The sequence below is a fragment of the Babesia microti genome, chromosome III (genome assembly GCF_000691945.2).
Source record: "Babesia microti strain RI chromosome III, complete genome".
Classification (NCBI taxonomy): Eukaryota; Apicomplexa; class Aconoidasida; order Piroplasmida; family Babesiidae; genus Babesia; species Babesia microti.
This window is the reverse complement of record NC_027207.2, coordinates 1693133-1707789: the sequence shown is the minus strand read 5'-3', so window position 1 is coordinate 1707789 and position 14657 is coordinate 1693133. Positions and strand designations below refer to the sequence as shown.

Sequence of the window (14657 nt, the reverse complement as noted above, 5' to 3'; positions counted from 1 at the left end):
GAAACCTTACACTATTTATGCCAATAATTTATCACTAATACATTGCTATAATCTTATAAATAGCTATGAACCTTGCCTACTTAAACGATAACTATTTTATGACAACTAATATATATCCATATGACAAACTGACGATACAACTCTAATTGATATTATGTATCTGACTGACATTTTCATCCTTTACATATAGATTAATTAGTGTTTGTAGTAAATTATTGCTTATATTATATGTCAAAATTCGATTGTTTTTGTTTGAAAGTATAATTTCTACTGAGAACACATTGGCACCTATTGAATTACCAACGCCTAACGTCCATTATTAACCAACTGTGGATTCTCTATACACCATTATGTCATAATAATACTATTTGATAAATATTGTTGGTGTTATACCACACTCGTGCCAACCATTATTTTATCATAATGTCAGTTTGCATAAAGTAGTGTACATAATAGGTTAAATTAACAAAATGACACCAAATTCTAATTGGTATGATAATTTTAGGTTGAAAATTATTTACCGCAATTTATTTACCGGCCAAATCCCCCTTTATCATGTCAAATAACCTATATTACCAAACCACTACAATCAAACACCAGGTATTTTTGTACAATATTTACAAAAATTGCGTGTGGAATTAAAATCCCAAATTATACTAGCTTCAGAGACTTGTACAGTTCAAATAATACTATATCTTTTGCATCCAACATTTTTAGTGATTGTTCGAATTATATTACTCCAAAAGTAGCGACAGAATGGATTCACCCAAGAATGATTCCTCTCCCTCTAGACTAGTGTCGTATTCTGCATTAACCACCTAAAGCATAGTATTTTATTTTGTTGCCAACATTATTCAACAAAATTCACATCACGCTTAACGCATAAAAATCACATTTAAATACCACAAAAAATATATTTTAAGTACGAAATTAAACATATAAAATGAAAGATATGTATTATTAGACAAAAATATTTAACTCAAATATATATATATATATATATATATATAATATTAATAATTAGAAAAATACATACCTGGAACTTTTGGATCAAAGATACTATTACACTTCCATCGATCATTATCAGATATTTTTTTATGTTGAATAGACATCTTGTGGCCAAATTCACCTCGCTTAATTTCAACTGCGATTTTAACATTCACCCTCAACATAGACTTGGCCTCGATTGACTTTTGCTCAGAAATCAAGTGCAAAAATTCGTCACACTCTTCGGTCGTAAATATAGCATTATCGGCGTTACACAACAAGCCTTGCAACGAGTGTATTAATTGTTGTGTTGCTGTAGAGGGAGTTATCTTAAAGAGGATATCATAGATGGTAAAAATTGTGAGTGTGAAAGCCTGAATAAAGCAACGTCCATCTCCTTTCTGTTTCAACGAGAAGAAATGTTTAAACTCTGTATTGACATTTTCTTCATTTGAAATCCCTAAATGCAAAGGATCGAAGTCGCGAGGTGTGAACATTATGTTAAACAATGCTTTCGCAATTTCAATACCGTTGTACTGGAATTGCGCCTTAGTTTCTTGAAACATCTCGGAGATGCTCATGGAAGCCTTTAAATATTGACGTATGAGTCTCAATCCCTCAAGTATTGTATCAACATGAGGCCATAACAAACTATTTATTAATATTTGGATAATATTATTACCAATAGACTCAAAAATCTTTTTCTTAAAAGACACATAATTACCATCGACATCCTTGGGCCACTTTGTTGAGGCGTTTATTATTGATAACATCAATGAGCAATTTTCGATACATGCATGAACTCTCATATAGTACAGATTGATGTACTTTTCCCTGGAAACGCCCGAACTATCATTTGCATTTTCCAAATATCGCTTTAGATGTCTAAGACTGAGCCATTCACTGTTCAATTTTTCAACCTAAATTACTAGATATCTTACCTGGAAAATAATAGAACCAAAGGGTTCAAGGAATGAAATCCTGCCACACATGTATAAATGGTACAGAACATCATCTGAAAACAAGGGTAATATAAAATGCCTCAACATCATTGATTGCTGTGAAAACGGCATCCACTTGTAGGACATGGCAATTATGGACTTAAATTTATCAAGTGATTCGGCGGTATAAAGGGGCGAACAAGTTCCTAATAGCTTGAACAATGATGAGCGAATGCTAAACAAATCATGCCTAGCAGATAAAACAAAATCGGGAGGCAAATCGCCGCAAGGGAATAACAACTTTACAATTTGTGTTGCGGACACAGCTGATGAAAACCACTGAAAAGTCTCCAATTCTTCAACTCCAGGACATAGTAGAGGCTTCCTCCATTCCCAAGTGCTCTGTTCAATATTCTAAATCAGAATAAACCTACTTGGGGATTCCATATGTTGACGAATGAAAACATCAGGTCGCTCATTATTGGTAGCATCTGATTAATACAATTAAGGATAGCCATTTCCTGCAAATCCATGCGTTTGAGCATGCCTGTAATCTGAATCAATCCTCTTTTCAATGTATCTTTGAATTCCGGTACCGCTTTCACTAGCAATCTACCCGAATTACTTGTTGGATTAGTACCAAATAAAGCAGTGAGCATTGTATCACAATCAGACATAAAGTGCTTAAACGAAACGAATTTTGCAATTTGTGGCGAGATAATAGATTCCACTAATGGTCTCTTGGCGCTGGGATTTTTCAAACAAGATATAGACAATATCAGTGTTTCTGCTATGAAGTTTTGATTCAATTGAGGAACCTGCAACAAATTGGTCAATTTGTCCACAATCAGTTGGATAAGGTTTGGGATAATATCACTGCAAGTCTTACATACAGTGGTTAACGCATTGGCTGCGATTTTGCTAGGAGATTTTTGGTTACCAATAGACACAATTTTAGGTTCACTAATATCGCTTATTAATGAAAAAAGATAGTCAAGCACTTCCTCAATTGACACCGTTTGGTACAGCAAATAATTAGCAGTGTTGCTGATGAATTCCAATTTCCTATTTTCTAGCAGTGTAACCACAACACCAGAGCTGGATGATTTGAAATCAACCCTAAGCATTTCGCAATAAAAGATCTTAGCGAATGCAACCCACTCGTTAGCGCTGTTGCAATCAAATGATACTCTGGATATAAGAGATTCAAAAACATGACAAATTGCCTCGTAAATTATATACTTGGGTACAAGCCAAGTAATCGCCTTTTGATTCCCTGGATCTAGTTTGAAATTAAAATCATCAGTGAATGCCTGGGAAGTGAACGCCAACTTAGCAATTTCTACCAATGTCTTAATTGAGTGATTAAGTAAATGAGGGTTAACATTTGCTAGGGTGACTAGACAAGACGAGCTTTTAGAGCGCAAAATGGCGAATTTTGCGTTAAAATCACTGTAAACGGGATCTTCGCCCACACTGCCAATAGTAACCATCGTGTCATTTAACTGATAGTTGTTAGACACTAGGCTACTCCAATCACCAATTTTAATACCAAGAAGCTGTTTATACATCAATTGCACGAAGTTATCAAGCAAACTAACAATTTTGGAATCAATTGTAACTGCTGGATTGGCAAACCTTAGTATCCTAAGGTAAATTGCCGCTACAAAATGACTAACATCTTCCGGACCAAGTGTATACTTTCCCGAATACAATCTCCTAATATACACATTGCATGCATCCATACCTATAATTGCAATATCCATTGAGGGGTGGCTTATCAATGGTACTATGCCTTGGCTAAACAGTGCATAAATCCTAGGCCATTCCAGGTGAGTTTGTAGGTTGGAAAAGTTCTTATCTACAAGATTCCTAACAGTATTTGCGATAATCCTCTGCTCCTCAATAATATCACTAGCGGATTCATAGCTAAATAGACCCTGATTCACACATTCAAATGAGAAAGATGTGATGATCTTGACATAGTTATCCAGGTGCTTGTAGTCATTCACAATTTTGAATTCAAGATTGTTGCCCATGTTGTACATAGTATATAAAATGTCTATTTTGTGATGTTTGTATTTTTGATCTAACAATTTGAATTTTAACAGCTCGGCATGTAACATCATTAATTCACCTGGCACGACGCCACTCAAATTTCTACATCAACCGTGCTTCAATTACCTATAGGCAGAAATCCATGCGGATTTGATAACTTCATTATCTAAATCTGCTATTTGTTGAAGGTATTGCAAAACTTGCATTATGTTCAACTTAAGTACTGTAGCAATTTTGATTTTCTTGTTGTAGGGGATCGTATTATTAGCATCTTCATTAAGTTCCTGTGAAATCTCAGTGATAAAATATAGGAATATCAGTGTTTGGTATTGGTTATGGATTGATGATATGAAGAATTGGATGAAGTTTGTCCAGTCATTTGGCCAATTTTGGAGAGCGATTGCCGTAATATACTGTGCCAACTTTTGACAAACAAGTATAGAATATTCACTAACAACTGTATTGTTTGCCACTAAAAACCCTTCCAAATCCTTCTTAACACACTCACAGTCTAATTGGCTGTACTTATTTTGGACTACTTTGACGAGTAATGTGTATCCATAAAATCTGATAGCATTGATATATTGTTCATATTCTGCACAACTGGTGACGCTGTTGCGCCAATTAGGATTATTAATATCTTTGCGATTGTTCAACTGGTATAGAGTGTTAAATATATTGCATGGAATTGAGGGCAACAAACAAGAATCCATGGAAACTCGCGACATCTCTACAAAAATTTGGTAAGACAATTGCAGATTAATTTGATCGCAAGTGACCATGTTGTACATAAATGCCGAAGATTCTGCATTGCCATCTTGGCTCAATGCGACGGCATTTAACATGTCAACAGGAATCATCTTGAAACCATACAGTGCTGTGGTGTCATTGCATACCGGGCAATGGTGTATATCTTTATCGAATAATGCGGCCAATGGGATAAAAATTGCTTGTTTATTATATTTTTCACACAATTAGGACATCAAATATTTACACATACATAACAAACACACAAACTGATGTTTTCTTCTATTTCCTCCCCTCAGTGTCACTCATGACATTTACCTTTGTTTAGGCATTACTATATATTTGAGTTAGCATTGAACACTAGGATATGTATTTGAATTGTAATTAAAGTGGTACTATGGAAAAATTTACCATTGAATACCAAGAATACCCCTCAAAAACACCTCTCCATCCTCTAAAATCACCTAACTATTTCGCCAACATCTCTGATTCCCCTATCCTAATCCATCCACACAATATTCCCTTCTTCAAGCACATTAAACAATTCATCAATGACATTCCTCCAGAAAATATTGGAGAAATTAAACACTACCACAACGTAACCATCAGATCATTTAGATCCTACAATCACTGACAAAATATCCTTTACCACTTTCTGAATTCAACGATTTTGCCAGGTTAAAAGGAATGGATACGCAAACAGCATGCGTTTTAACTAAGTAAGTATGTTTGTACAATTAGAATTCCTGGGAACAGTGATTGTTGTTCACATTCATCAGCGTTCAAAAAACAACGTCTCACTGAAGCTAGACGTTTTTGTAAATTATTGTTAAGGAGCAGCATACAAACCCAACACTATCAATTGTCAATGCCACCAGGTTTGCATACATCGCCAGTGAAAGCAATGGATACTTCCAAGCGATTATACACACCGCCAAATGGCAGCTCCTCATGGGCTGCCCTAATCATCTTATTTATACTCCATACAAATACGAATTCCACTCGTTTTAGATTGTCAAACCTAGTGAATTTATCTGAAAGACTTTTGAAGGTACAATTAATAACAACAATAACAACCATACACAAATGGTTATTATTGTCACACGTTATCATTGATTCAGATAATTCCCTGTTCCAGAGTAGACGTAACATCGCTTTCTAAACTCATAAAACGCAATTTGGTGACCTTCCACAATGAATTTTTCAAACCTAAAAGGATTAACGACACTGACAGTGATAGTAGGCCCAAGAGGTTCATGAGTAAAATGGCCGATATGTACTATTACTCCATAACAGAGGATGGGTTGTCTGTGGGTAGGATTTTGATAGTGAATGTTAAAATATCAATTAAGTCTCTTATTGAGAACATTTTTCCAAGCTACAACACTAATATGGATGATAGAAGTATGACATACACCCCAAATAGATCTCAATCCCAACAATTAACCCAAAGCACTAGTATCAGCTCACCAAGATCTGTCAAATTGTCGTATAATAAAGCCACTCATAATATACCAGTAGATTTTTATTCATTAGCATGCAAACCAAAAAGAGACCTAAAGGATACCCATCAGCAAAATATCACTAGGGATTACATCAGTGACATAATATTAATACCACACGATGAATCTGCCCCAAATGTACCACAAAAAATAGACAATAGTGACTCTACAATCAAAAGGTGCCTAGATCCCATAGCGGACGATTGCACAATAGCTGCAGATACTTTATCACTAAAAACCAGAAAGTGTGATGCCATATCTACCACAACCCCCAATTTAGATGCATTTCTTGAATTTACAAATTTAAAGCATGAATTTGACAACACTGGTGATGATAATTACAGACGAAATCTTTTCCCCGCTAATTTTTTGCCTGGTTACCATAATTCACCAAACAAAGATATTGGAAACGATGGATTAATTAATAATGACACTTGTGACAATGACAATTATAATTTGGTCGTTGTAATTGACAATCGGGAATTTGGAGGGTCTAGATTAAAGTATTATGATTTATTGATTGATATTCTAAAGAGAGAACGTATAAAATACAAAATTTGCACTTTACCCTTAGGAGATATCATTTGGGTCTGTTACAAACACACATATAGTGGTGATTCATCAAAGTGTGGAATGAGTGGCAGAAATAGTCTATTTGGTAGGTTTTTTATAATAGATATATTATGTTTTGTAAAGATTATTAAAACGCCTTTTTAAATAATTCAAACTTATAATAACATAGCAGGAGGAGATGCATATGTTCTCGGTTGGATAATAGAGCGTAAAACTGTATCCGACCTTCACTCTTCAATCTTAGATGGGAGGTAAACACTAGTGATCAATTTAGATACGACGAGCAACGACAAAGGCTATTAGAAAGCGGAATGAAGCAGATTATTTACTTATATGAAAGTTGCACCGATAGCGTTGATACTTCTCCCACTGGTAGCTACTGGAAGAAACACGCCAACCCCAAAATGTTTTCCTCAGCAAAACTAAATATCCAATTCATAAACGGGTTCAACGTCATAAACACTTCGTCACCATCGCATACGTAAGCTGCAGCTAATTTAGTGCCGCTTTTATTGTGAGATTTCATAGGCAATTAGAATCGCTAATTTGTAATATGGCAGACATCAAAAGTTTTAAACAAATAACTGATGATGACAATAAAAAATTATCTTTATGGTTAAAAAGCCCAGAAAATTGTTCCTTGTGGGATAACTGGATTTTAAAAACTCGTAAAGACTACAATATAACATATAAACATATATTTGGAAAGCAATTAAGATGTGTAAAATGTGTTACATTTAGATCCCAACTTGTGGCCCAATTGCTACAGCTGCTATACTAAACAAATGGCCCACACCTAATGAACTGGCTACGGCGTTAGCTGTGGATGAAGATATCCTGTCATCCTTGCAAATTGGAAAGAAGAAACTCATTGGAAAGAAGGTATTTACCAAATCAATTAGCTAGTAAAACATATTCTAAAATTATATAAATCACGCGGTTAAATGCTATGTAATCACTACTGTGAATTTTTAACGGAATGAAGGTTCTTATAGTACGTCGGAAAGGGCACTATTGGCGTGGCTTTTTTATTCACTTCACTCATAAATTCCAACGGATTAATAGTGCTTTGAGAATATGCGGCGAACGATTCACGAATTAGGGAATTTAAAAAAGAAGAAAGATCCCTCCGATATACATTACGAATGGATTGGATTAATGTGGAACATGCATAAAACATCCTGATCCTTATCGCATTATTTTTAATCTTAGACTTGACATTTTGTATATTGTCTACATGATTAATTTTTTTTACCTTGCAAGAAAGCGTATAGGAATATTTGTCTAAATGCTTTGGCCAAAATTTTGAGTACTACTTTGTCAAGCATCAGTACGATCTTCTCAAGGGCATATGAGCGATCTTTAATGACTAGTGAATCACAGCCCCAAACATTGCCACGAATTGCATGAGAAATTGCCATACCACTATCATTCGAAGTATAATTATTTGTGCTTCTACTTTCGAGTAACCTAACCAATCTGGTATTTTCTGCCATAAGACTCAACTGTTCTTGTCGTAGCAATTTAAACTGGACATCGGATAAACAGGGGGGAGCTGTTGTAACAATGCCTGTACCATCAATGTCCAGATCGTCTGATTTGCCATATAGATTGGCCTTTAGTCTAGCGATAAGTATCCTCTTGTGCCTCAGGTCAACCGAGTTTTGGTAGATGCGTGAGTATAGCTTTTGCACGGCGAAACCCTTTTTGAGTGCCCTTGTTGCGATATCTTTTCCTTGTGCAAAACTCAAGTATTTATCCGTGCTATCGCTGGAGCTGGATCCATCTTTCTCCGTTACACTAAAAGTACTAGCCATTCTTACATGTTACCCGCACACTAATCACACAGTAAGGCCCGTGTATATTGCCCTATATGTTGATATAACTGCACATTAATATCACTCCTTTCCTGACTTCCTCACTAATTCGTCACATGTGACAATATTTATACTATTTAGCAATTCCATAACTGATTCTCACCCACTAGCTACAACTGTGCACGTCGAATACGGCTATGTATATGCAAAATTAAGAAATGATTCACAGTAGCTTCTTAACTTTGTCCAGGTGCTTATCAATTTTTGCATAGTGGGCATACAGGGTTTCTGAGAAATCGTCGATGCTTATAAATACCTCATCACTGTAGTCATCAAGTTTACAGGCATCAGTGGTACCGTTACTGAGTAACTTCATTATCTGTCTAATTTTTTTATTTGCTTCATCAATTTTCTCCTTTCCAAAGTTTGTCTCTGTTCTTAGTGTATAATCTGTTCCAGAATGCATTTTATTTACTTTATGCACAATTTCACTACTGAGTCGCAATATTTGGTTTAGGAATGGTTCAGCATCGTGTTTATCCTCTACTTTTATCACATCCAGACCTGGTTCCCACAATTCCAAAGTTTTAACTCGCGTACTGCACAGTTTATCATAGCATTCTGGTTGCAACTTCTTATCTACTTCCCTAACAAACAGATCAACATATGTTTCATGAAAGGAATCCGTTCCACTTGATGAGGATTTATCATATTTCTTATCCGAATTAAGCTTCTCCATAAGTTTATTATCCAAGGTTAATTTTATTGACATTTTGTGACATCCCTTTATACATCGATTTGTTTGAGGTCTAATAGGCCAGCGTTTTGTGATGTAATTTTTATCATATATTTCGCAGGTATAGTGATATAACTGCAAATATACTCAAAATTCGACATTTTTTTTCAAAAATTTAAACTACAGCACATCTTATCATGCTATGATCGGAATACGAGCCATTGTGTCTAAATGGCATCAACATTAAATCGATTATTTGTGTTGTAAAAGGCAAGATAAGTAAAATATCATAAAATTAGCCAAACTTAATTTTATCAAATATAATAACGGTCTAAATTGCGATACTATTGAACTGCAGCTATAAGAGTCATACAATCTCCTTTAAGCAGAATTTTACCCAATGACTTCCGAGTCTTATGTTTCTGATTAACAGACTCTGCATCATCCAAAACCATATTCATATATTCATCGAAACCCTAAATGCCACTTGACTTACTTTAATCCTCCCTTCTATTTTGATGTTTGGTTCATCGAATAACCAAATTTGAACCCTTACGCCGCTGGTGAATAACCTAAATATTTGGTTCTATTTCAATTCGCACTTACAATCGGTTGGGTCATAATCTTCTGAAGCCTATCGCGTTTATCGGCCATTTTCACGACTATAAGATGACAACAGATAGAAACTTACCCACCCCCATACATATCATACCCTACCCTATTCATACTTATCATTCATTACTTATCCATAGATATAAACAATTTTAATAGATAAACGTTCCATTGCATTTTTATATTAGTAAAACTAATATCAATTCTCAAATTTATATATGACTTCAATTTCAGACTTACGTACTCACACATTTCCATATCTAGGTTGAGACGCTAGTGTTTTTTCAGCTAGTCTATATAATAGAAAATTATAATACATATTGTTTAAACTGTTAGAATCAGGCGTTAGATCTCATGTTCAATAATACGACCCTTTAGAGTAGTGATTGGTGAATTAGAGGTTGAATTTGAACCTGGATTTTATATCCATGTTGAGGGTAAACTCCCTAAATTCATCAAAGGAAATCATCCCGTCTCCGTTCTTGTCCACTTGCAGAATGGTCCTGTCTACAAGTTGTTGTATCTAAATAAGCTGTCTTTATGTTAAATTGATAATCAGATTAGATACTTACTTGGACAGTTGATAGATTGTTACCAACCATTATCTGCAGTGATGCAAACAGATCACCATTGGATATAATGCCATCCTTATTTACATCGTATACATCAAAGGCAAATTTGGTCTTCTCTATCTCATCAACATTCTCCGCCAGTTTAGCTAAATAATGGTTTAAAATACCCAAACCAACAAGCAACTCAGAAAATGAGATTCCTCCATCAGAATTTGTGTCAAAAACATCCAAAAGTCGATTAACTAGTGGATTTTCATTCATATCAGGAATATTAAGAATCTCTTTAAGATCAAGTTTGCCATTATTATTAGAATCCAGCTGGCAGAAGCGTTTGTAAAGTTTCAGAATATTTTCTTGGCTGAAATTAGCTGCCTTAACCAATCTCTTCTTCTCTTGCAGAGTCAATTGACTATTTGAATTCCTAAATTAGCCGCGATTACCCCATCCTGAGGTTTAACCCATAACCTATAGACACAACAACCCTAGTGCTTAGTGTCGTGCCGTGTTTCAATATTTACATATTTTGTAGATGGCTTTTCACACACAATAAACACGCATATTTCATATTTTCCACCTCATAAACAAATTTAAATGTTTAAGAGCCGCGATTATGAATACGTACACTATCTCATTGTTGTATATTATAGTACCCCTTTTTACACTGTCACTCACAAGTAATAACGCTGTTTCCCCGGAAAAGCCCAAACAGAAGGCGGATAAGGAAACCGATGTTAGCAAGAAAAAAGGTATTTAACAATTTCAAACAGTATCAGTTAGTGAAGTCAATTTTGACAGCAATGTGGAAGATATTGTTTGGTGTGGACATGATCATATGATCGTGCTACTGAAAACTCTGAAGGGAAGAATTTATCGCTCGGCAGACTCGGGTAAACAGTGGTACGAAATAACAAGCAATATAAAAAATAAACTACAAAATCCGAAGGATCAGGACACTTTTGCGGTAGAGAATTTGATCGTAAATGAACTTGACAAGAATATTGTGATTGTCATTGGCAATGGAAATCACCACTTTATCTCACACAATACGTAGGCACTCGTGTTTTTTTTTGAATTTTTAAAAAATTTACACAAGATGCACACATATTTATTACATTCACACTACGCATTTTTCTTTATGCCAATACATGCTGGAATTTTATACAACATGAATTTACCCACAATTTCAAATATCTTAATATATAACACACACATATATTATGCCTGCACTTTATTACTTACCTATCTGTAAACCCTTTTAACCGCTATTCCCTATACCCAAAAGTTCACCATCATCACATCATTCACTGAACTATCTCTCTTTGTCACTTGTGAATTTATTTATTACCATAAGCTGTGTTAAATGAGTAATCATTTTTTTTAGATATCTACAAAATCCCCTGCAAAATCTAGAGGAATTTTCTTTACATAATACATGCATACATACATACAATAGTCTAAATGCACAATTCACACGTGTATAAACATACAACTTACTAACATAGCGGCCTGGATTTCCACTCTTTGAACTTCCCTCACGTGATAAACACTTGGCTATTCCATCCCACTAAGGGTAGCTGGGCATTGGTATCCACTTGGACTCCTGCATGCTACGATAACAATTCAACTGAAGACTGTGTACACGATTTGTACTACACCAAAAACCTGGGCAGATCGTTTGAGTTGGTCAAAAGGTACGTCTCCCAGTTTAGTTGGGGTGACAAATCGATTCATCAGGAGGATATTGTGTATATGACTACTTTTAGCCAGGAATCGGGGTCTCAGCCAAGATTTGAGGGATGGAGCTCAAACGTAGACTTTATTTATACTAATAACTTTGGTAAAACTTTCATCAAGCTTATACCTGGGGGTAACAAATTTTTGGTGTCAAATGGATACATATTTGTCGCCACAACGGATGACGTACTCAAGCAGACAGTTAAGTTATATGTATCAAGGAATGGTGGTTCTACATTTGAGCTTGCCAAATTACCAGTAGATTTGGAGGAAAAGTCGTATACAATAATTGATACATCTGAGGGTGCTGTGGTGATCCATGTAAATCATTCCTCGTCTGATTCAAACATTGGCAATGTATACATTTCAGATGCAGATGGGATCAATTACACACTTTCACTACCCAATAACGTGAGATCTTCCTCTGGTGAATGCGAATTTGACAGAATATTTTCTGTTGAAGGAGTCTACATTGCCAACTTCAAAGATACTTCTGAATAGTGAGTAAATAAATGATTTAGTATGCCAAACCCGTTCAACAAATTCCAATATAAAATGCCAAATCAAATGGGTAAAGAAAATGATAGGGGTAAGAAGTCTAAGGGAAAGAGTGAAGATGTGGTTAGGACGGTAATTTCGTTCAACAAAGGTGGCTCTTGGAACTATATAAAAGCACCTAAGGTTGATTCCCTTGGTAATAAGTATGACTGTGAAAAGGACAAATGCTATCTTCATCTTCATGGAATTACCCATTTTCATCAATATGCCCCTTTTTATTCGATCGAAAATGCAGTAGGGTTGGTTATGGGCACTGGTAACGTTGGAGATCATCTACGCTATGAATCGAATGAGGTTAACACTTTCTTTAGTAGTGATGGAGGGTTAACTTGGATTGAAGCACATAAAGGCGCTTTTATTTACGAGTTTGGGGATCACGGGGGTCTAATTGTTATGGCAGATGATCAGAGAAAGGTTAATCAGGTCGTGTTTAGTTGGGATCAGGGTCACTCTTGGTTTGATTTTGAATTGGGCAAATTTGGCTTGGATGTTGATAATATTGTTATTGAACCCAATTCATCAGTGACAGAGTTCCTTTTATATGGCACCAGAAACGGCATAGGCATACTGTATCACTTGGACTTTAGTACCCTAGGACAGCCAATTTGCCATGGTATATGGTCGGTTAACTCTGAATCTTCAGATTATGAAACTTGGTCTCCTTCAGGTACTTTGAATATTAACTCTAGATGGGACTAGTAATAATTGCCTATTGGGGAAACAAATAACCTATACCAGGCGAAAACCCACATCTGCATGCTTCAACGGGAAGGACTTCAAGGTATCATCCGAAAGAAAGATTTGTAAATGTACTAGAGAGGACTTTGAATGCAATTATGGATTTACTAGGAAAATTGGAAGTTTGGAATGTGAACCGGATCCAGAGATTATGATATATAAAGGTTGCACCAGTTCAGGAATATTTTTTGCTGATGCCTATCGTAAAGTGCCAGGGGATGTTTGTGAAGGAGGATGGACTCCATCAAAAATTCCAGTTCCTTGTCCTGCTCATTCTCCCTTTACACTTGGAAGCAAACTTATTATCACATTCATGATTTTCCTGATTATTGCTATGTTGGTGGCAACTTACCTTTCAAATTCAATGGAGTTTAGGCACATTTTTAGGAATTTTGGTGAGCAATCATTCGGACTATTAAACTTGTAGATTTTTATTATAGATTCTACAATTTCTTCCATCAATCACACATAAAACAGTACAAATTTATGTTATTTTATATTGTGATATTAAACTATATATATCATTCTATATGTTGTATATATCTTTACAATGCATGATAAAGAATATTTGTTATATGCGATATATATATATATATGTATCTACGGTAATAGAATTTATGTGCGTTGCATTAATTATCAATGATAATAGAAACTCATCACATGCTTATGCCAAGCGAAGTTAATAGTTAAAATTTATCGATTTACTAACATATTTACGATGCTTACATAGGATTTGATTCTTTCCAAAACGTACAATATGCGCCATTGGGGAAGAAGGGACATTCCAAAAACTCCAAATTTGAGCCAGAGTTAGGGTTTATTGATGCTGAACAGGCAAGCACGTTGGGGTTATATAGGATGAGGAAGATGCACCTGCGCTGATGGATTATATGGGTTCGGAATTCGAATCAACTTCACTGCAACACACAAATTCCACACTTAACAGATCGCACGACCGTGGGGATTTCAGGAGGTCGCAACAAATCAAAAGAAATCATGAGCCCCTGGAGCTCCTATAACAATATTTATATAAAACATTTCATAATTTGTATGCATAACAACATCACTGCTAATTATCAATA

At 35.3% G+C, this 14657-nt stretch overlaps 7 protein-coding genes across 7 annotated transcripts; 2 read left to right on the top strand and 5 right to left on the bottom strand.

Annotated features, from left to right (window-relative positions):
• BMR1_03g04740 (hypothetical protein) lies at positions 735 to 4846 on the bottom strand (the record flags this gene model as incomplete). The annotated part of the gene is made up of 5 exons (XM_021482304.1): positions 735 to 805; positions 1037 to 1907; positions 1929 to 2342; positions 2363 to 4088; positions 4113 to 4846. The coding sequence occupies 5 exons, from the start codon at positions 4844 to 4846 to the stop codon at positions 735 to 737; spliced, it is 3816 nt and encodes a 1271-aa protein (XP_021338838.1).
• BMR1_03g04735 (crossover junction endonuclease MUS81) lies at positions 5131 to 7752 on the top strand (the record flags this gene model as incomplete). The annotated part of the gene is made up of 9 exons (XM_021482303.1): positions 5131 to 5331; positions 5352 to 5452; positions 5475 to 5784; positions 5855 to 6893; positions 6978 to 7059; positions 7083 to 7289; positions 7310 to 7529; positions 7550 to 7690; positions 7711 to 7752. The coding sequence occupies 9 exons, from the start codon at positions 5131 to 5133 to the stop codon at positions 7750 to 7752; spliced, it is 2343 nt and encodes a 780-aa protein (XP_021338837.1).
• On the bottom strand, positions 7767 to 8625 carry BMR1_03g04730 (conserved Plasmodium protein, unknown function; the record flags this gene model as incomplete). Its single annotated transcript, XM_021482302.1, has 2 exons — positions 7767 to 8041; positions 8064 to 8625. The coding sequence occupies 2 exons, from the start codon at positions 8623 to 8625 to the stop codon at positions 7767 to 7769; spliced, it is 837 nt and encodes a 278-aa protein (XP_021338836.1).
• On the bottom strand, positions 8849 to 9397 carry BMR1_03g04725 (hypothetical protein; the record flags this gene model as incomplete). The annotated part of the gene is made up of 1 exon (XM_012794099.1): positions 8849 to 9397. One exon carries the CDS (start codon positions 9395 to 9397, stop codon positions 8849 to 8851), a length of 549 nt encoding a protein of 182 aa, XP_012649553.1.
• Positions 9706 to 10015, bottom strand: BMR1_03g04715 (small nuclear ribonucleoprotein E; the record flags this gene model as incomplete). Its single annotated transcript, XM_012794098.1, has 3 exons — positions 9706 to 9837; positions 9858 to 9947; positions 9968 to 10015. 3 exons carry the CDS (start codon positions 10013 to 10015, stop codon positions 9706 to 9708), a joined length of 270 nt encoding a protein of 89 aa, XP_012649552.1.
• BMR1_03g04710 (protein phosphatase 3, regulatory subunit) lies at positions 10368 to 10990 on the bottom strand (the record flags this gene model as incomplete). Its single annotated transcript, XM_021482301.1, is given in 4 exon segments — positions 10368 to 10496; positions 10546 to 10691; positions 10713 to 10966; positions 10986 to 10990. The coding sequence occupies 4 exon segments, from the start codon at positions 10988 to 10990 to the stop codon at positions 10368 to 10370; spliced, it is 534 nt and encodes a 177-aa protein (XP_021338835.1).
• BMR1_03g04705 (Vacuolar protein sorting/targeting protein 10) lies at positions 11156 to 14594 on the top strand (the record flags this gene model as incomplete). The annotated part of the gene is made up of 7 exons (XM_021482300.1): positions 11156 to 11291; positions 11313 to 11592; positions 12048 to 12779; positions 12801 to 13504; positions 13527 to 13970; positions 14306 to 14409; positions 14433 to 14594. The coding sequence occupies 7 exons, from the start codon at positions 11156 to 11158 to the stop codon at positions 14592 to 14594; spliced, it is 2562 nt and encodes an 853-aa protein (XP_021338834.1).